Source organism: Podarcis tiliguerta (genome assembly GCF_965153285.1).
Source record: "Podarcis tiliguerta genome assembly, chromosome: 11".
NCBI lineage: Eukaryota > Metazoa > Chordata > Lepidosauria > Squamata > Lacertidae > Podarcis > Podarcis tiliguerta.
This window is the reverse complement of record NC_139544.1, coordinates 33,090,018-33,112,001: the sequence shown is the minus strand read 5'-3', so window position 1 is coordinate 33,112,001 and position 21,984 is coordinate 33,090,018. Positions and strand designations below refer to the sequence as shown.

At 45.5% G+C, this 21,984-nt stretch overlaps 2 protein-coding genes across 3 annotated transcripts in view; both read left to right on the top strand.

The window, feature by feature from the left end:
• The window catches only part of RASGRF2 (Ras protein specific guanine nucleotide releasing factor 2), an 81,895-nt gene extending 77,539 nt beyond the window's left edge, over positions 1–4,356 (top strand). Inside the window, 1 exon segment of the mRNA XM_083404617.1 lies at positions 1,331–4,356. Coding sequence (XP_083260743.1) covers positions 1,331–1,423 — 93 coding nt within the window. The 3' untranslated portion in view covers positions 1,424–4,356.
• Positions 4,357–5,675: 1,319 nt separating this feature from the next.
• Positions 5,676–21,984, top strand: part of CKMT2 (creatine kinase, mitochondrial 2) — a 35,739-nt gene continuing 19,430 nt past the window's right edge. The window contains exon 1 of one of the 2 annotated variants that reach the window (XM_083404197.1): positions 5,676–5,813. The gene's annotated coding sequence lies outside the window, so the exon portion shown is untranslated. The remainder of the gene's footprint in view (positions 5,814–21,984) is intronic. The other variant, XM_083404196.1, reaches the window with a different exon arrangement.

Below are 21,984 nucleotides of genomic sequence, written 5' to 3'. Positions count from 1 at the left end.
TCTGTGGAATTCCACATTTATTACCGTATTTTTCGCTCTATAGGACGCACTTTTCCCCTCCAAAAAATGAAGGGGAAATGTGTGTGCGTCCTGTGGAGCGAATGCAGGCTTTCGCTGAAGCCTGGAGAGCAAGAGGGGTCTGTGCGCACTGACCCCTCTCCCTCTCCAGGCTTCAGGAAGCTATCCGCAAGCCCTGGGAGCCCGCGGAAGTCTCCCCCGGGCTCCCCCGGCTTGCGCAGAGCTGCCTGCACCTCGAAGCCCGGGTGCGCTGAGCAGTCGCGCCGGGGCTTCGGGTAGCTGTGCGCAAGCTGTGGGAGGGCTCCCCCGGCTTGCACAGAGCTGCCTCTTATCCCGATGCCCCGGCGCGCTTGGGTAGCTCTTGGCAAGGCGCGGGAGCCTGCCGCTGGGCTCCCGCGGCTTGCGGAGAGTTGCCTGTTCTGTGGGCTGGGGTCGGGGGAAGCTCGAGCCTGGGGGGGGGAAATAATTTTTTTCCCCTTTATTTCACCCCAAAAAAACTAGGTGCGCCTTGGCTCCGCGGCGACGCACTGGTCCTGGAAGCCGGAGGAGGAACTGAAGGGTCTCCTTCTGTTCCTTCTCCAGCTTCGCTGAAGGGCGCTGCGCCTTCTCCCTCTCTGTGCACCGCCTCTCCTGTGAAGGAGAGGCGCTGCGCAGAGAGAGAGAGAAGGCGCAGCGCCCCTTGAGCAACGCGCCTGTCATGCGAAGCCCGAGGAGGAACAGAAGGGTCTCCTTCTGTTCCTTCTCCAGCTTCGCTGAAGGGCGCTGTGCATTCTCCCTCTCTGCGCAGCGCCTTTCCTGTGAAGGAGGGGCGCTGCACAGAGAGAGAAGGCGCAGTGCCCCTTCAGCGACGCGTCTGTCCTGGCTTCTGGTTTAGCCCTGCGCAGCCTCTTTGGGCAGGGGGAGCCTTCATCCCCCTGCCCTGAAGAGGCTTGGCACGGTTACCCCAGAAGCCAGAACAGTCACACGGTATCCCAGAAGCCAGATCCCTTTTGCGCTTCTGGCTTCTGGGGTTCAGAATATTTTTTTCTTGTTTTCCGCCTCCCAAAACTAGGTGCGCCCTATGGTCCGGTGCGCCCTATGGTGCGAAAAATGCGGTACTTTTGCTAAAGACTTAAATTTGTGAAATAATGTGGATTAGGGATGGGAGGCTGGAAGATGGTTTGAGATCTACTTGGGTATTTGCAGTACAGAAATTTGTGTTGTAAACCATTTTGAGATTTGTTATTTAAAATATAAAGCAGTATAGAAATGAATTTAATAATAATACAAGCAATCCTCGTTTTGCACGGGGGTTCCTTTTCCTTTCTTCCAGGTCACTCAGTACTTACTTGACAAGAGTCTCATCATAGATGAAGATACTTTGTATGAACTATCCCTAAAAATTGAACCTAGGCTGCCTGCCTGAAAAAAAATCAGTGTTGTCCTTCAGCCTACAGAGAACTTTAGAGTAATGGGGAAATTATGCATGATGTGCCCCCCTACAGAATGCAAGGGGGAAAGCTGGAAGAAATTCAAATTCCCTTTTCGATTAAGGGACTCAGAGCCTCACAAAGATTCCTTTTTGGGCACAGAGAAGCAGTTGCTGGAAGTAAAAGACCAAACGCCAGAGATGGTGATTAAACAGCTGTTGTTTTGCAAACGTGACAGTTTAGTGAAACAGAGACCTAATGAAGAAGAAAGGAAATGGCTGTAATAACCACACTGAATGAGGCAATAATGGGGCAAAGTTAAGTATGGATAACACATTCCATTAGACTTCAATGAATGAGGAAATACAAGTGTAAAGCGAGAGGCTTTGCCTACCCTTATTTGGATACAATGCAGGATCCACAAAGAGCATGCAAGGAACTACATATTTTGATCCAGTTTGCAATTCATCGTGTCCATTGTAAAGTAATATTTTAATCCGTAGGTAATAATATCTAAGAGCATCATGAACTGCATTTGTTATTTAAACCATTCATTTTAATTGAAAGTATCTCATTTGTCAATAAATCCTGGTATCTCCTTTCCCCAAAAGGCTGGGGAGCAGAGATGCAGCGTATTAAAAGCTACCTTAATATTGTACATATATTTTTCTTTCTCTAGAAGGATGATTAGTTAATCTAGGGTACAAATGGATACACTACCTTACAAAGTTGTCAGACATACACACTTAGGTGGGACTCTGATATTTGAGTTCCATGGCAAAGACTGGCCTTATAGAACAGGAATGGGGAACTGACCAATTGTCACGCTGGCTGAGATTGATAGGAATTGCAGGCTAGCAGCACCCATAGGGCCACCAATCCCCCACCCCCTACTATAGTAGATTAATGCTTTGCTCTTGGTTTTGGCAGAGCTAATTCTATAACTTTTGTTTAAAAATATGTTCCCCAATACTGAGCATACCATGTGTGCTCCTGTGCATATATGCACAGCACTTTACATGTGTGGGCTTCCTCCATCAACTTTGGAGAGCAGTTGCAAGCAACTAACCCACTGCTAGCACTAAGCTTTTCTCCCTCCTTGCATTAGTACCAAAGCCCTATCTCCCATCAGGAATAGGTCAACCAAAGTAATCATATGACTGCATCATATGACTTGGAACTCCTGTTAGTCTCATGTACTTTAGAACCGGTTCTAAAGGTTTAGATGTTGGCAGTGTCAGACAGAATCACACTCATGCATTGCTGCTACATGCCATTGCACTGTGATGTGCATTTAAACACCGCTGAGCCTCACATAATGGTTGCAGGGAGCTCCTTGCACACACTAGAACTCAGTGGAGTCTTTGCAGCCTTGATCATATAGGAATCACTGATTATTTTGCACATAACAACATTGCTAAGAAAGGTTGATCTATATAAATTACACTCTGGCACCAGTAATTCTGGACAGGAAGAGTAGAAACATTAATTAATTTTTAAAAAGTAATTTGTCCACTTACTGGATAAATGAAAATATACTTTGTTCCCTTTTAAAATACTGCAAAGGATTCCACCTCCACTAACCCCCTCCCCATATGCCATCCTTAAGAACCAAAACTTATGGGACACAATCCAGGGAAAATCAAGGAACTTTAGGTCATATTGAATTCAACAGGAAGAATGTACTTTTAATATTTATCAAATCAGTGTGATTTCTGACTTGTGCCCCTTAGTACTAGCTCCCCTTCCCCATGTGCTCCCTGATTAAGTCCTTTTATTTAAAATGCTTGTGGTACTTCCCATGGTTCTTTAATAACATGTAGCCTCCTTTTTGTAGTTGCATGGAAAGTGAACACAAACACATCACTAAAAACAGAATGCAGATACTAGCACTGTTGAATAACTAGGCTGGAAAAGTGCCCTTACTTTTCCAATGACTTATCAGCCAGTTGACAAAATAGGGCTAAATATCATTATTTACCTCCCTTAAACCCTCTCAGGGAGATAAGTGTTTTAAAAAAAGATTGCCATCTAAGGCATATTTGAACTGATCTTTACCAGACTAAGCTGCTAAATCCTAACAATAGAAAATGGATCTGCCTAGCTTCTGTTTTGTTTGCGCATTTTTTCATCTTTATTTGCACTTTAATAAATATTGTCGGCCCAGAGAAGAGCTGAACAATAAATTCTGCTTATGTCTAACTGCAAATTCTACTAGCATGTATTAAGTATCTGTGCAGTAATAAGTTTTATTGTTTCTACCTGCTAGAGGCCTGGGTTTTACTATTATTAATAAACGCACGAATGGATGTCAAAGAAGTCTTGGGAAATTCTCAGTAAGTTTTTTTTAAAACAAACAAAAAAATAAGTAAAATTCCTAAGGCATGTTTTAAGTACTTCTGGTTAATGAATGTGGTAAACTTTAACTTGGGGAATGCTATTTATAGATGTGTATTTATTACTTGTCCTTTCATTAGTGTCCAACAGGAAAAGCAGACTGCATCTTGATGCATGATAAACAGAAGCATGGGTTATTTGGACAAAACACTTATTTTACTGCATATTTTCAAAAAAAAAATTTTTTTTAAATCCATATGGCAGTTATTTAAGAAAGGTGCTCACATCTCAAAAGGAGGTACCTTTTTACTTGTCTGTGGGTTCTCCCCTTTCTATTCTTTTTGTTCCACTCACCTACCCGCCATAAAACCTATACAATGTGTAATACCTATAGTTCTTTATGGGCATTATCTGTGATGTACAGGGGTTGATCATTTATAACTTCATTTTCTTGTATTTCATTTTGCAATATCAGCTTTGTACTTGGGGAGGAGCCTTTGCATATCCTGGTGTATAAGTGCAGCAGAAGGTGCATTTCTGTGTCTTTATCCTCTTTATTTTACTCCAGTTATTAAAATCTAAGTTAACCCTGGTGCTGTGGGGTCCTTGTTGTCTATGTTTAACCTCTTATGGTTTCACAGTTTCAAGCAAAGCTGAATTGATCACTGTCGCCCCAATCAGATGAAGGAAATTAATGTGTGAAAATGGGCTTCTATGCACATTTCTGCTGTGACACAGATGCAAGTTAGCTGCAAAGTTTAGGAATCTTGACTTGACCTACTAGCATGCACCACTCTCTTGCACCATCTCGCAGAAGAGTACACTTTCATTACAAGCGTTCTGAAGTAGTGAAGGAGGCAATTAGACTGGATTTCAGCACTCCTTTGGCTATCCAAACCGGCCTGTAATTTCTATGGGACATGGCATGGGGATGGTATCCACAATATACAAATACTTCTCCTACAAACCCACTCATCTCAATAAAAAATAAATGGGAGAATGATATAGGTTACAAAATAAACCCTACTAAATGAACTAAACTGTGGTCTAAACCACCCTTTAAATCCACCTCAGCCAAAAGAAGGGAACTCACTTTGAAGTTAATCTGTTGATGGTACCTAACACCATGAAAGCTGGTGCTGATACACCCAGGAATCTCTGACCAAAATGCTGGAGAGGTTGCCACTCTACAGACACATACCTCCACGTGTGGTGGGATTACCCCAAAATTCAATCCTTTTGGACATTAGTTATTTTGCATATTTCTTGTAGGACTAAACAGAAACTAGAAGCCACTCCAGAACTGGCCTTACTGAATATCTTGCAAGACAGTAGTGCACATTCACACTGCAAAGAACTCATAAGTCATCTACTCTCAGCAACCAGGAGCATCATAACTAGACACTGGAGGGACCTGCCAGGAGTAAACATGAGCCACTGGTACCAAACCATATGGGAAACAGCCTTACTAGAAAAGCTCATCAACAAACTGAAACTAGCACGGGAACAAACAAAAGAGGATGCCTTCACCCTGGTGTGGCTCCCCTTTATTATATACACAGCCCAACAAGACAACAACAGGAACCCACTGACCACATATGAATTGATATGGCTAAGCTGACCCAACATCCCCCTCCCACTCTCACACACACAAACAAACAAAACTCACTGCAATCAACAATAGGCAACCAACCATGCCCTGCCACCGCCAACAGAAACCAATAAATATTTTTTTCCCATAGAAAAGTGAACAAAAATGCCAAGACTGAAAAATATTTCTCAGTAGTTTGTGCACTGTGTGGAAGATGGGGCCAACCAGGTCACCCTCTTGCTCCCTCAAGGACATGGCTGTGCAGCCAAATATTTTGAATAGACCTGAAAGGAATGGGGTTGGCCAGTGCAATAAATACTTCTCCCTTTCTTCCCTCCCCTGCCAGCATCTCATTTTGCTCCTCATATGACCTGTAATTTTGTCACAGCACTACTTGTCTGCTTCACACTTCTTTGCTCCCAGGCTAGTTGCAGGACGTGTCTGGCTTCAGCTTCAAGGTCAGTTGGACTTTGCCTCTGTTTATTCACCAATGGCAGTGACATTTCGAGTGGGAGGGTTATTAAAAATGTTTTGAAAGTGCCATAGATTGTAGCCTTTTGGGAGATGCAGTTTGCTCATTTGCATAAGTACTCAGAAAACGGCGACTGTGAGATTTGTCAGGCTACTGTGCTTCTGACCCAGATACCAAAACAAATATATTTAATATATGAAAATAAAGCCTTCTTTTATGCATATGGTAATGTTTCTGCAGGCAGCCTGCTGAGCAGACAACTTAAAAAATGTCAGCACTGTCCATAAATGTGTCCCATTAACTAGAGAGGCTGAAATGGTATTGTAGATGGGCATTTTTAATTGGTGTAACCGAATGCTGTATCCTAAGATTTGATCAGTATTGAGATTTATCTCTGGCTGAATTGCCAGCATCTCTCCAAATTGGCCAACTGATCTCAGTAAAGAATTTTGCTTCATTTACATGCCTTGTTTGGTTTCACATCTACTCAGAAGTAAGCCCCATCGAGTTCAACGAGGCTTACTCCAAAGGGATTACAGAATAACAGCCCAGATTAACAAGTACTGTCTTATTTTTGTGTAATAAGCAAACATTAGATGCAGGGGTTTTGAACAAGTTAAAATAAGCCCACTTCCAGGTCTATTCTCTTCTTTATGAAAGCAAACAGTCCTTTTTCATTGCTCCATATTTCATAAAATTGCACCGCAGAATTCCGTAGAACCCTACAGTAACAATTCTAAACACACTTGGAAGTGAGCTCTGCTGAACACAGTGAGACCCTCTTTCTAACTAAATATGCATACAGATGCTCTGCTAGAGTGTTCCTTGTTTTTAAATTTTAGACCTGGCAAGCCTGTAAACAGATCTCATCTGCCAGCAGAGGAACTCGACAGATTAATTATCGTTGATTATAACCTTTCCCTGACTCTTTCAGTCTAATCGGCAAACTAGCTATATTAGAATAGTTACATAATATAACCAGAGCCATAGACTGTTACCCCTATGCTGTATAGAGTACAACCACTGTATATAGGAATTTAAGTAACCATGTCCATAGATTCTGTAGGTCTGTTCTGCATATGATTTAGTTGGATATCACCCACAGAACACATATTTTATTTGAATACAGCTTCTATCCAAATGCTTAGGATCACATGCCAGACCAGCTTAGATTGTGATAATATGGCATAAATGGTTCATCAGGTAGTGTAGTTTAAAAGTTTGTGGACTAACTATAGAGTATTGTGAACTACTCTTTACCATGCTGGTGTTCATAATCAAACTCTGTATGATATAAAACTACTAGTACCTTACGATAATCCACAGTGATACAATATATTAGCCTGACACATGAAGTGCATTGTTTCATTTGCTTACATAATTGAGCGGTACTGAATGTACACAAGTAATACGATTAAAATTAAGATTTAATTAATTTTATGTATGTATTGGTTTGTTCATCTGCTTACTTTCTGAATTTATGCACTCATTCTTCAGTACTGATTCCCAAGGCGCTGATTAGCAAAACCTTGAAAGACATTTTTATACTTTAGAAAAAGAGCAGCCATTATTGTTATTTGAGAACGGAGATAGTTCTAAAATACAGATGCACCAATGTATCTACCCAAACACTCTTTGTTTAAAAAAAATGATGTTTGGGTTTTGTTTTGTTTTAAGCCAGTGCAAGATGCAAATTTGTTCCTTTATCAGCTTTCTACTCTGTTTGTCTTGTTGTTTCTTTGCTGTTTGAACTATATCTGTGCTGTATCTCAGCGGATGCATAACATTTCGCTTAAGCCACAGCTTAAGGTGTCTTGAAAGAGTCAAGAGTCACATGACACACATGATGCATTTCTATTCTACTAGGGCAGTATTTTATCTACATCTATTTCTAAACAGCTGAGTTTACTGCCAGTAGAATTTTTGCCTAAAAAGCAAAACGAAAAACCTTCCTAATATTAATGAAAGAGGAAAAGAAATGAGCAAAGAGTTCTCCTACCACAACCATTATTCCTTTCGCAGCTTCAGTGCTTTAACATGCAGTTTATAAATTCGCTGTGCTTAATCTGACACCGTTGGAACATGCAAGCCAAGGGGACAACTGTCCTGGAAAATGTTGCCGATATGGGAGGTGCTAACTTTAGGTCAGCTCTGAAACTCCTGCCAAAAGTAACAGGAGGGGTCTTTGCTGTTCTTAAACTGAAACAAATAGGAAGTGCTGGAGCTCAGGGTAGTAAAAGACATATCCTCTGACCTGGAAGACCTTTCCCTAATTTCATATTGGGGGAGGGGAGTTAATTGTGCATAGTTAGCGATGAGGAAAATTCCTTTTGCACACAGCTAAATCTTGCAGTCCCAACTAACATGATACACGGGGCTCAGATTACAAGGCTTGGCACCTGCACTTCAAAGGAGTCTGGGGCCTGACCCTGGTACTTCCTGCACCGAAATATAGTGCTGAAACTGGATTTCTGATTGTCCTAGTTGCAGTGGGCTTGCCACACTGACTCTGCTAGAGGATGCCATGTTCTTCTTTATGCAGATAAACCTTTAGGACAGAGTTTTCCAAACTATTTCGCAACACATTTGTGTGTTGGCTGCAGTGTGTAGGTGTGTCACGCAAATGCTACCAGGTCTGGAAAGGGGTTCATTTAACCTGCACGTTGCTGGAGTATATTTCTGTCTTATTTTGTGCTCCCCACTTCCCCCAGCAGTAAGACGCCCATGAGCAGCGCTCCAGTGTTCAGGGTCCTTTGAAGAAAGTGGCGGGGGAGAGATAGCAAGCACACTGGAGACTCATAATATGTCTTTTGTGATATCTACATATTAACACATATAAAATCGAACCAATTGGATGTAAGCAGACTCCAAAAGCAGGCAGCACAACTGCTAATCCTGCATCAAATTCCACAAAGCCAACTGCTCCCCCCCCCCATGTCTCTGCCCAAATTCAACCAGCAAAACAATCTCTTCCCTCTGCTTCTCTAGCTCACTGCAGATGCTTGGCTGCAACAAGGTCATGTCTGCTAGCATGACCTCAGTGGCTGCACTTTCAACATTTATGATTGGCTACAAATGTGTTACATCAGGAGACATAGCTAGCAGGCCCAGCCCTGCCTTCCTCTCCATGTGTTCAGTGTATGCATTTGGGGCATTACAACACTTACAGTGGGTTGTGGGAAGTTGGGGAAAGGCAAGGGAAAGAATCCAATCAAGAATTAAAGGGCTGTTTTTGGATATACTCAATATCAAATTGAAAGTAACACTTCCTATGGTTGCTTTCTTATATCTCATTTTAAGCAAATAGATAGCAATCCTAAGGAATATCATGGTTTGAATCTCTCAGCAGAAGGGACTGAAGGGCACTTTTGTTAAGGTTCGTCCTTGATAAAATAAAAATACATTGGGAGCAATTAAGAATAACTTGTGCAAGTTTTAGTGGCTAATTGCCAAACTATTGAATGCATTCTATTAAGTCAGCAACTAGTCTTCTGAGTATTTGATTTTCTTTTATTGAACGAACAAGTACCGTCTGCTTTGAAAGCTTGGATCACAGCACAAATCTGCTTGAAGAAATTCTGGATAAAGGTGAAAGCTTTCAAGTGTGTGACCTTCTACACTGACTGCCCTCCATTCCTTGAAGTTCACATTTCGGGCTCAGGTTAAGAAATGTTGCTCTAGAAAAAGCAATTAAATTTGCTCCATGTTTGTGGCAGTCAACATTAGCTTGAAAGGTCAGTGATAACAAATTAGCAGCAAGGGTCGCTTTTGAAATCTGTGCACAAAATTAAAATGGTGTGCTTTGTTTAGTCACCAGTGTTCTCTGTTAATTACTCCCACACAAAATCAGCTGTCTCAACTTTCGAATATGTCATGCATTGATCCCTCTTTTAATTCTCTTATAAAATGGAATCGGGGTGCCATAAATGCACTTAGCAGCTGTCTCTGTCCTAGCTGATGTGAGTTTCTCCATTGCTGTAGTCAGACACCTTTTGGCATTTTATTGCTAAAAGACCAAGTCACCTTGACTACTATATTATTGGGGCAAGACAGTAACTCCCTGGTAAAGCGCATGCACGCACAAAACCCTGAGATCAATCCCTGGCATTTCCAGGTGGGCAAGTCTGTAAAGCACTACTTTCTGAAACCCAGGAGAAAGCCCAGTCAGAGTGGTAGGCAGCCCTCAGCTTGGTAGACCAATGACAATGCAATAAAGCAGCTTTCCATCTTCCTAGCCACAACTTGCTTCATCCTGGTTGCAAATGGAACTTTCACAACCTTTAACTATGACCCATTCAGACTCTTTGGGAAAGCGGAAGACTCTTGGATACGTGTTGCGTACGGAATTTATTTATGAATGTGTCCGCCCCAGCCACCACATTATGTTTTAGCAAAGCCCCAGAGCAGTTTATAATACAAGTATAAAACCCCAGATGAACCATATTAATATGGGTCCTCATGTAGGCTTATGCCCTTTACCTTGCCAGAGAATTGCTTACCCGCGTCCCCAGGACCGAGAAGAGAATAAAAAAATTCCAGGAAAGTTTCTTCTTTGGAGAAAAGAGTTTTATTGCAAATCTGTGCACAGAGACAGTCAGCAGAATATAGTTTCTGAAATCTGACTGTCCAGCAATACGCATCTGCAAGCCTTCTTATACTTTAGAGTATTTACCCACCTCCCAGACCTCCCCCCAAAACTTCCCCAATCAGCTGGCAAGTTTCCAACTTATTCCTTATATGGCACATCTATATTTGCTGGCTAAGGCTGCTAGCTAAGCACTTCTTCTGCTGGTTAAGCATTTTCTCTGCTCAGTAAGCACCCCCTCCCACCTCCTTGTACACGTGTATTCTTTTGCTAGCTAAGCATTCCCTTCGTATCTCTTCTTATCTTGCATTACTTAAAGCAGAAGCAAAGCAGGAAACATCTTGCTAGTGGTTTTTAGTTGACAGCAGTTTTTGGCTAGGCAGGAAACGACCTTCTGACCTGTAACTAACATCAGCAGTTTCAGATAGCTGGTTAGACAGGAAACGGCCTCCTGACCTGTCTGATTTAGACTTTGCAAATAACTGCATTTTTGGGTTTGAGCTTGTGTAACCATCCTAGCAGAGTGCCGGAATTTACTATGTGTAGATAATATTAATGATTAACCGTTCCCCTCTCCCTTCACTCCCTCCTCTTCTTCTGAACAACCTAATACTTAGGTTCGTTCTGGGGTATGGGCCTATACTCCCTCATCACAGCGATGACTGTGGGTCCTAGCTTCCGTGACAGGAGTCTTTGCATCATTTGCTGCAAGCATTGCAATAAGCAGGGGATACAGAGGCAAAGAAGCAAAAGGATTAATAGCGGTCCTGCTAATAATACTATAACATTCCTGAGCCAACTGCCATCAGGGAGCCAGGAATACATCCAACCCCATGCATCACTCCCTGTGGCTTTCAGCGGGTTTGCAGCTATCATTGTTTCCATGTGGTTGATGGTGGCTGAAATATTTGCTGACTGGTCTGAAATGTACATGCAGCAATGGGAATGAATTAAGGCACAAACTCCGCCCTTAGAGGCAAGGACTACATCCAAAGCGTAACGATTTTGAAGGACTACCTCCCTTATCTCTGACATTTCCTTATTAATTGCTTTTAAGGCCGAGATGGTGGAGTTAAACAAAGCCTCGGTCCAGTTTGCCAATCTATGCAGATCCCGGTAATTCATGGCTACACCCAAAGGGGGTAGAAGGGACCTAGAGATGGCTGTGCCGGTATACTGGTTAATAGGTGATTTCGCGTCCCTTTTGTTACGCAGACGGACTGTTGGGAGCTTATCCATCTTATACACCAGGGGTACGACTACTCCTAAAGTACAGGTTCCAGAAAAGGCAGAGGGGATTTCTTTGTAGGCTCTTGTGCCGCAGAGCAACCACAAATCAGACTGGAGCAGGCAGTTAGATCTGCTGCGCGCCGTCATCCAGGTAAACCAAGTATAAAAATCGACACACATAGCATCATAAATGGAAGTACCTTTTTGGAAGCAGGAGGATCCGTTAATATACTCATAAGTCCAATTGCAATATGGATAGTGACCTAAAAAATTGCTGCTGTTATGATTGAAACGGAGACAACGAGGTGCCTGTTCCATGAGTGACAGAAACACTGGGGGTGAATAGGTGCGACCATCTGACATAAGATTACTAATTCTAAATGACTCATTTATTGGAATACTATGCAGTAGTATGCCAGGCTTCTTAAATTGTGGAGGGATATGCATACAAACCCAGCATTCAGAAAGATTAAGCATAGAAGAGAAACGATCTATATCTCTAACATAGGTATTATTACTCCAAATCTGATGATAGGGCTCTGACCGGCCGGTTTTCCGTATATGTGAGTCATCTCCCAGACCCAACCCAAGTAGGGCTAGTACCAGAAGGGTCAAGGGGATGGGGGCTGGTTGTTCCCTCCCACAAAATCGGTGACGCTCATGCCAGCAAAAGAAAACACACACCCATATGACAAGAGCGGTTGAGATAACCCCTATCCACCAACCCCAATCCTTCCATGGTTCCTCCCACCAATATTCAGGGGGTGTGCTCATTGTTGAAGAGCTCACTGATATTTGTGCCCGACTATCTGTTGAGCCTCAAGGATGAGAGTCCACTGGTGAGCTGATGCTCCCACTACGTGGGTCAACTTTTCTGCTAACCCTGATGGGTGGATTGAACCACTTGTTTAGCAATTTCAATGCACACCTGGTTAAGGCTCCCACCCCTGCAATACTTGCATTAAGATAGGTTCCGTCCCATCTATCGCCTGCATTAAGAGTAGGACCTGGTCTATCAAATGAGGTTGGTACAGTGCTCTACCTCCCATATAACAGTTGACTACCCTCCCACAACAGCAAAAGCGGTCCAGAACTCGATAGAGTTCGAGCGTCTCTGCAACTTCCCGTATGAGCACTATCCACGCATGCCGGACAGTGGTGTGGGAGAGGAGCCACAACGGGGCAGTGGGGTGTTTTAAGACGGCAATCTCATCAAATCCCAGTTTCCAATAGCCATAGAGCACACCATCTCTTACCACCGGTAAGACGAACCAGTCGTAGCAGAGTCCATCAGGCCAATAAATGCGGTATGGCTCAGTGGGGTCAGGGCTGTGGGACATAAAGCAGATAACAAAAAGAAAAGAGAAAGTCCCTATGGAAATATTAAATGTCCTGGTGAGCTTCCTGGGTTAGTCCTGGCACGGAGTTGGGGACGCTGCCCGCGGGCGCCCCTCCCATCCAATTCTTCAGCTGTGCGTTGAGATATCAGCTTCCGGTGTGATATCAGCAGAGCGGTCGTCTGCCAGGCGTCTGGAGATGGTCAGCCGAAGGGAGTTCTCTGGATCTGGTGTTACTGTCCAATCCGAGATGGCTTTCTTCACTCGAGTATGGTGGACCCACGGGGTGATGCCGGCAACCTTCACAGCAGTAGGAGTAGAGAGTAGCACGGTGTATGGTCCCCTCCAGCAGGGCTGTAGGGGGGCTCGCTGCCAGTCTTTCACCCACACTTCATCACCTGGCTCGAACTGATGGAACGGTTCAGTCAACACACATGGGGTGCGAGCCTGGGTCCACCTGTTGAGATAAGAAAGAACTCGGGAGAGTGACTGTACATAATTATTCAGTTGCACATCTTGGCTAACATACGGATTTAACATTCTAACATATGGGACTGGTCTCCCAAACAGAACTTCAAAAGATGACAAGTGGGTCCGTTTTGACGGAAGACTGCGGACCCTGAGTAATGCCAAGGGCAACATGGCCACCCAATTAGACCCGGTTTCCTGTGTCAGCTTGGACAGCTGATTCTTTAGAGTTCTGTTCATTCTCTCTACTTTTCCAGAACTCTGGGGTCTATAAGCAGTATGCAGCTTCCAGTTGATCTGGAGCGCTTTTGCCAGCCCCTGTAGGATTGCGTGAACAAATGCTGGTCCATTATCAGATCCTATGGACCTTGGCAATCCATAGCGAGGGATGATTTCCCTAAGCAGGCACCTGGTTACTTCAAATGCCTTTTCAGTCTTTGTGGGCCATGCTTCGACCCATCCGGTGTAGGTGCACACTGCTACCAGCAGGTAGCGGTGCAGTCCACAACGGGGTAATTCAGTAAAGTCCACGACAAGATCTTCCATAGGTGCCGTTCCACTGTGCTGAATCCCTGGGGGAGCCAGTGGTCCGGCTCTGGGATTATTCTTCTGACACAACAGGCATTTCCTGGAAATCTGGGCTGCCAGTTGGTAGAGGTGGGCTATATAGAAGCATTTTTCCAGCTGCTTGGTTGTAGCATCGGGTCCTATGTGGGTTGAATCATGGTACCTCTGAATTATTTGCCGCGAAAGAGACTCTGGAATCCATATCCTGTCATCAGGGGTAAGGTACCATCCTTCTTTGGTCAATGTCAGTTCCTGGGCGTCTGCAGTGTCCTTTTCCTGCTTGGTATAAGCTGGCTTGTCAGCGGTGCTTAAAATCTCTTCTGGGACTAGTGCTCCGATAACCGGGATGGGGGCTAGTTCCCGAGCTGCTTCCTTGGCCACTTTGTCTGCCAATCGATTTCCTCTGGCCACTTCCCCTGGTCCAGTTGTGTGTCCATAACAATGGATAACCGCTACCGCTTCAGGCTCCCATACAGCATCCAGAAGGTTCAACAAAGCTTGTGGGTGGGCCACCTGGTTTCCTCTGGAGGTAAGCAAACCTCTCTCTTTCCATAAGGCTCCGTGGGCGTGTAAGGTCAGGAATGCATACTTAGAATCAGTATAGATGTTTATCTTCTGTCCCTTTGCCAGGCTCAGGGCTCTGGTAAGCGCAGTTAGTTCTGCCAGCTGGGCCGATGTTCCAGGCGGGAGTGACTTTGCTTCGACCACCTGGTCGTCCAGGGCTACCACTGCATAGCCTGCTTTTCGCTGCCCAGCCTCGACAAAGCTGCTTCCATCCACAAACCATGAAAGCCAGTGGGGGTCTGCTTTGTCTTTGAGATCAGGCCTGCTGGAATATACTTCGTCCATTACTTCAATGCAGTCGTGCGTCTGCTCCTCACCTTCTCCTACCGGCAACAGGGTAGCTGGGTTGAGGGCGGTGGTGACCTGGAACTTCAAACGTGGGTGCAACAATAACATCTGACACTTCCTCATCTTCGCTTGGGAGAGGAAATAGGTACCCTTCATGTCAAGCAGTGCTGGGACTGCATGCGGAGTCACACAAACAGTGTCTTGGCCAAAAGTAAATTTGTCTGCTTTGTTCAGTAGGGTGGCTACTGCCACAACTGCTCTCATGCACGGCGGTAAGCCTTGTTCTGTAGGCGACAGGCGCTCAGATAGGTATGCCACGGGCTGCTGCCAGCTTCCCAATTTTTGGCATAGCACTCCCTTTGCTGTTCCCTGGTCTTCATCCACAAACAGGGAGAAAGGCTTCTCAGGATTTGGGATACCCAGCGCTGGTGCTTGCTGCAATGCCCTTTTCAGATCCTTGAAGGCCTGCCGTTGCTCCTCTCCCCACACAAAGGGGTCCTTTTCAGTTCCTCTGGTTGACTCGTGCAGAGGCTTGGCAATTGTGCTGAAGTCAGGGATCCATATTCTACAGAATCCTGCCGAGCCCAAGAAACCACGAAGTTCTTTGCGATTCTTTGGCTCTGGAATCTGGATAATGGCTTGCTTCCTTTCTTCTCTAAGGGTCCGTTGCTGATGGGATATATCAAATCCAAGGTATTTTACAGTGGGTAGGCATATTTGGGCCTTCTTCTTAGATACCCGGTATCCTGCTTCAGCCAAGTGATTCAACAAATCCTTGGTGGCTTTCATACACGTGTCCTCGTCTGAGCAGGCCAAAAGAAGGTCATCCACGTACTGTAACAAGACCCTGTGTGGGCTGGTGGGGAAGCTAGACAGGTCCGAGGCCAATGCTACCCCAAAAAGGGTTGGAGAATTCTTGAAACCTTGTGGAAGCCTCGTCCACGTATATTGCACCTTGGTGCCTGTTCCTGGATCCATCCATTGAAATGCAAACAGGGGCTGACTTTCCTCTGCCAGACGGCAGCAGAAGAATGCATCCTTCAAGTCCAGTACCGTGAAATAGCAGGCAGTAGGAGGTATTAAACTCAACAGTGTGTAAGGATTGGGCACATTGGGGTGGAGGGTTTCCACGGCTTGGTTGACCAATCGGAGGTCTTGGACCGGACGATACGAGTTATCTTCCTTCTTCACCGGCAAGAGTGGGGTGTTCCACTGAGATTGACACTGCCTCAGGATGCCATGGCGAAGTAACCGTTCCAAATGTACCCATACTCCTTCTGCAGCTCGCCGGGGGATAGGGTACTGGTTCACAGCCACAGGGTTGGCGAATGGTTTGGGCTTGACTATTATAGGTGGGATGTTCTTTGCCATTCCGGGCGGGTTGCCTTCTGCCCATACACCAGGGTTTACTTTTTGCAGGAGGTCTTCTGGAATAATCCCCTCCTCTTCTTTTACCATCATTAAGCGCCAGTGTTCCCTTAAGGGTACTTCTAAGGAAAGCTCTCCTGTTTGCCCTGTAGTCATTGTCACTTCTCCTGTCGGTTGAAAGGAAATCTGGGCTTGCAATTTTGATAGCAGGTCTCGGCCCAATAATGGGATGGGACACTCTGGTATATATAAAAACTTGTGTTGGACTACTTGGCCACCCAGGCGACAGACAACAGATTGCAGGAATGGGGCTCTTTGTGATTTGCCTGTAGCTCCTATTATGTTAATTGTTTGCTTGGTGGGCTTGGACACTGGTACTGGCAAAACAGAGTGGGCGGCTCCTGTGTCAACCATAAAGGGGATAGTTTGGTTCCCTGTTTGTATTTTGACCATGGGCTCACGGGAACCTAAAGCAGCTGGGCCCGGTCTGTCCTAGTATTCTTCCTCCTCTCTCAGGCTCATCATGCCGGGCTGCCTTTGGGCTGAGGGGTACCAGGGAGGTCCCTGTCCACGTCCTCTACCCCTGCTGGCATTTGTCGATGACCAAGGTCTCAGTTCCTGTCCAGGTCCCCTGGGGGTTGGGCCTGGGGCTCGTTCTCCTCGTCCTCTCCCTCCTAAGTGGGCCTGTGGGCATTCTCCTTTCCAGTGCCCTTCCTGCCGGCAGATGGCGCACTGATTCCTCCCCAGGCGGCCTTGCCCTCCTCCCCGGGCACTTCCTCTTTTCTGAGGGATGGGTGCGGTGGCCTGTAATGCCATCAACTTCTTTGCTTGATACTTCTCCTTTTTCTTTTGTTCCTCTTCTTCCCTCTGATTGTAAGTGGTTTGAGCCAGTTCTAACATCCACTCAAGGGTGTGGCCCATGAACCCCTCGTGTTTTTGAATTTTTCGGCGGACATCGGGCGCTGCCTGAGCTACAAAAGCAGCCTTTACAATAAGGGCGTTGGCAGCCTCATCTGGGTCTACAGGAGTATACTGACGGTAGGCTTCCTTCAGGCGTTCCAGGTAAGCCCCTGGGGCCTCTTCATTCCCCTGCACTACCTCTCTGACCTTCACAAAGTTGGTGGGTTTCCTGGCTGCCCTTCTCATACCATTTAATACGTTCTGGCGGTAGGTAGTGAGGGTTTTCTGGCCATCAGCAGTCTGATAATTCCAATTCGGGGTACTATCAGGGTATCCTGTTATAATGTCTGGATCCGGTGTTCCCTGTGCTCTCATGTGTACTCGAGCTTCAACATGGATTCGCCTAGTTTCTTCTGTGGTTAGCAGCGCATCCATCAAATACTGCACATCATCAAAAGTGGGATTATAGGTTTTAAAAATCCCTTCAAACAATTTTATAATTTTAGCTGGATTCTCCTCAAAGGAAGGATTTTGATTTCTCCAATTACAAACATCTGCACTTGAAAAGGGTATATGCTGGACCGTGTAGGTCCGTGGTGCCTCCGCCCCACCAGGCCCTGGAGGTCCCGGTGGGTCATAAACCCTTCGGAGGGGCATTACTCCGACCCCACCCTTTTTCTGTGCCTCATGGGACTTATGGAAGGCTGCCCTGGTTGCTGCTTCTATCCATTCCTTCTGCCATTTCTTCCCTTGTGTTGAGGAGCATCCTGCTGCAGCCAACACGTGGGGGCTAACATCCACTTTTTCCGCATAGGGTTGTACATACTGTTGCAATCTCAAAGACTGATACTGAGTCCACTCTCTTCCCTTCTTTGCTAACTCAACCAATCCCTTTACAAATTCCTCATCATCCTCTTCTTCCTCTTCTGATTCATCAGCCTTGGGGGGTTCAGGCTGGGGGCTAGCTCCTCCCGGTGCTTGGGGACCTGGGCCTGGGGGAATTGCTAGAGGGGCAGTTGGTGGAGCATAGGGTGGTGGCGGTTTGATGATTCCCCCCTCCTCATCTTCTGGGTCTGGTATCACCGGGGGCTTTTCTGCCTTCCCTGCCGGTCGAACTGTACAAATTGTATTTCGTGGGGCGTCGCCTTGGCAGGCTTTCAACCACGGTGGATTCTTTTCTACATTGGTTTTCCAAGTAGAAATGTAAGGGATTTGGTCGGGGTGGACATTCAATATGTTCTGGTATAATGGGCTGATTAGTTGCAAATCAAAGCTTCCTCCTGACGGCCAATTAGTTTGTGCGGGCCAGTCAACTTCACATAATGTCCTCATTCTCTGTTTTCGCAATCTGATTCCCCAATCATCATGCTTTGTGGCCGCTTTCCAGTTCTTTAAAAAACATTCCAGAGGACTACATTGGCTTGCCCCAGACCCCATTTTTTTTTTTTTTTTTTCTTTTTTTTTTTTTTTTTTTTTTTTTCAGATACTCCGCACCTGACTGGGCTGTAAATTCTTTCACAGTTCACACGATACAGATTGTGGTCTGCACGAGGTCGCCCTGGCAGAAAACGCACAACCCTGCAATCGCTCGGCCAAGGGGAACGCTAGGCCCCGACCCACACTTGACAACAATTCAGTCACTGGAGTATCTGACATGCAACATATAACATACAAATCACACCATTATAATTTCAACATGCAACACACAAAACACACCAATACAACTTCCCCTCTGTTTCCCTTTTACCCAACCTTACTGGCGGCAAACTACTGCAATCGGCCAGTTCTCCCCTCTGTTTCCCTTGTACCCAACCTTACTGGCGGCAAACTACTGCACAACCAGGTGAGGCTTGATCAGACCTCGCCCCCCTTTTCCTTGGGGCCCACGCCCTGTCCCTTGGGCTTACCGTTTTCCGCTGCGGATTCCCTCCTGGCCAGTCCTCTTTCCTCCCTCGACCGAGGTCCCTACTCAGGAGCGGTGTGGCCGGTTTCCCCCACGAATCAGTAGGGTGCGCGCTGAAGCCTGCAAACTCCGGTCCGAGCTGTTCACCTGGTCGAGCCTGGCTCTTCCCGGCCCCCTTGGGGTGGGGCAATTCCCGGCCAATGCACCAAGCTGTAGGCTTATGCCCTTTACCTTGCCAGAGAATTGCTTACCCGCGTCCCCAGGACCGAGAAGAGAATAAAAAAATTCCAGGAAAGTTTCTTCTTTGGAGAAAAGAGTTTTATTGCAAATCTGTGCACAGAGACAGTCAGCAGAATATAGTTTCTGAAATCTGACTGTCCAGCAATACGCATCTGCAAGCCTTCTTATACTTTAGAGTATTTACCCACCTCCCAGACCTCCCCCCAAAACTTCCCCAATCAGCTGGCAAGTTTCCAACTTATTCCTTATATGGCACATCTATATTTGCTGGCTAAGGCTGCTAGCTAAGCACTTCTTCTGCTGGTTAAGCATTTTCTCTGCTCAGTAAGCACCCCCTCCCACCTCCTTGTACACGTGTATTCTTTTGCTAGCTAAGCATTCCCTTCGTATCTCTTCTTATCTTGCATTACTTAAAGCAGAAGCAAAGCAGGAAACATCTTGCTAGTGGTTTTTAGTTGACAGCAGTTTTTGGCTAGGCAGGAAACGACCTTCTGACCTGTAACTAACATCAGCAGTTTCAGATAGCTGGTTAGACAGGAAACGGCCTCCTGACCTGTCTGATTTAGACTTTGCAAATAACTGCATTTTTGGGTTTGAGCTTGTGTAACCATCCTAGCAGAGTGCCGGAATTTACTATGTGTAGATAATATTAATGATTAACCGTTCCCCTCTCCCTTCACTCAGGGGGTTTTTTTGCAGGGGGAACTCACCGGAACTCAGTTCCAACACCTCTCACGTGGGTGCCATTGCCATTCTAAGAGAAAGAGGGAGGCATTCATGGTGAGTTCCAGCACCTCTTTTTCTAGAAAAATAGCACTGTGGGTCCCTGTGAATTAGATGAAAGGGCGGGAGAGGTTCATATGCTGGGAGGACTCACCCAGATCGATCTTCCAGCTGTCCGTGATCAAAGAGGTCTAAGAACTAGTCCTCCAGCCAGAGCAGGATCGAACCGTCTTCTAAAATAGGCAGCTTTATGGTGCAACTCTTCGCATCTCTCTGCAGAAGTAAGTTCTGTTGAGTTCAGTGGGCTGCATTCCCAGGTACAGGCCAGCACCCTCTGTGTCTGGCAGGACTCAACCCCACAGCATGACATCAGACAGGATTTCATTACTGTTGCTGCCAAGCTCCAGCCAAAGAAAGTTTCTTATAGGGAAACCAGCCAGACCAGCAAATGTGCCTCTTAATGGCACTGGTGCAGAGTGGATCATGTCATACTGGCTGACTCCTATAAGAATTTCCAAGTCAGGCTTGTTCTGGTCAGAGCAATAACCAACAAGGCTGCTACGTTTTCCTGTAAGAGACCACCTTTGCTCCTCTAACCTGACTGGAGCATCTGGTATTACCTTGTTTGGTAGAGCCATAACTTTGATAGATGTGCTAAGTTATCCATGCATCCCACAACTGGGTGAGAAGTCTAAATAAGATTGCCAGGTTCCAGGTTAGGGACAATAACATGATTTCAACCAGGGTTCTGCTCTCTCTGCTTGGATTCAGACTTGGAATATGGAAAGGAGGAAGGAAGCTATTATTGCATGGAATAATGTACAGAATTGCCTTGTCCTCAGCATCACGCTCACTGTGCTCTTGCTCAAATTCCTTGCATTCAGTGTTCCTCTGTGGGAAAAGGCTGCATGGAACGTGCAGGTTATACACATTAAGGGTCTCTCCATGTGTTCAGTGTACAAGTTCCCAGACTAAGTGAAAAGCGGCATGAGACGCTTTTCATACAGTAGGTCTTAATATAAGGCTATCAGCTTGGTGGAAAATCAAGGGCAATATTTCCTTTCCAATTTCCCCTTCCAGATGCTAGGAGTATGAATAAAGACAAAGCTGTCAGTCTGAAAAAAATATGCCATTGAGACATTGGACATCGTTTTGTTATGTATTTGAGGCATTAGTGCTAGGATGACACATCATTGGCCTCTGCTGTAGGGCATCAGGATATGTCACAGTAAAAGCAAACAGAACACATTCAATTCAGCAGTATTGTCTAGGCTGCTCTCCAAGAGTAATGGGATTTAATATAATAACTTCCACTTGCAGTAAAATAAAGCAGGGAAGTAATAAAGGCACCAGCAATGTGAGGAATTATACTGCAGATTCACATTCCACTCAGCGGCGGGGGGAAATACAGCACACACAGACACACAACTTTTCTGAAACCCAACTCTGACTACCAGGAAATAATTCTTGGGAAAAGTATAGACAGCGCAGAGGCTCAGAAGTAAAACAGAATTGCACTAGCCAAAGAGTTGTGGCTGACACCTGTAGCACCCTTAACTAACTGCAGTTCCCAGGATTCTTTGGGGGAAGCCGTGACTCTTTGAAGTGGCACTATACTGCTTCAAATGTGCATCGCCGATGAGGCCAGAGTATTATTGTGGCTTCATACTTCGAATTATAGAACTGTAGAGTTGGAAGGGACCATTAGGAATATTTTGCCTAATGTGGGGCTCAAACCCACGACCCAGAGATTAAAAGTCTTATGCTCTACCAACTGAGCTATCCCAGAACTGAGGAATGCATGCTCACTACAACACCTAAACAGAACCCTCATTGAATGGCGTTCTAATAGGTTGCAAAGTGGACCCATCATGCTGCTGCCCTCCCAATATGCATTCATTCTAGACACACACATACACAACATCTGCAACAGATATATGGCTGTGTGCATTCTAATGAAATAGTCATCAAAAGTATTGAAATT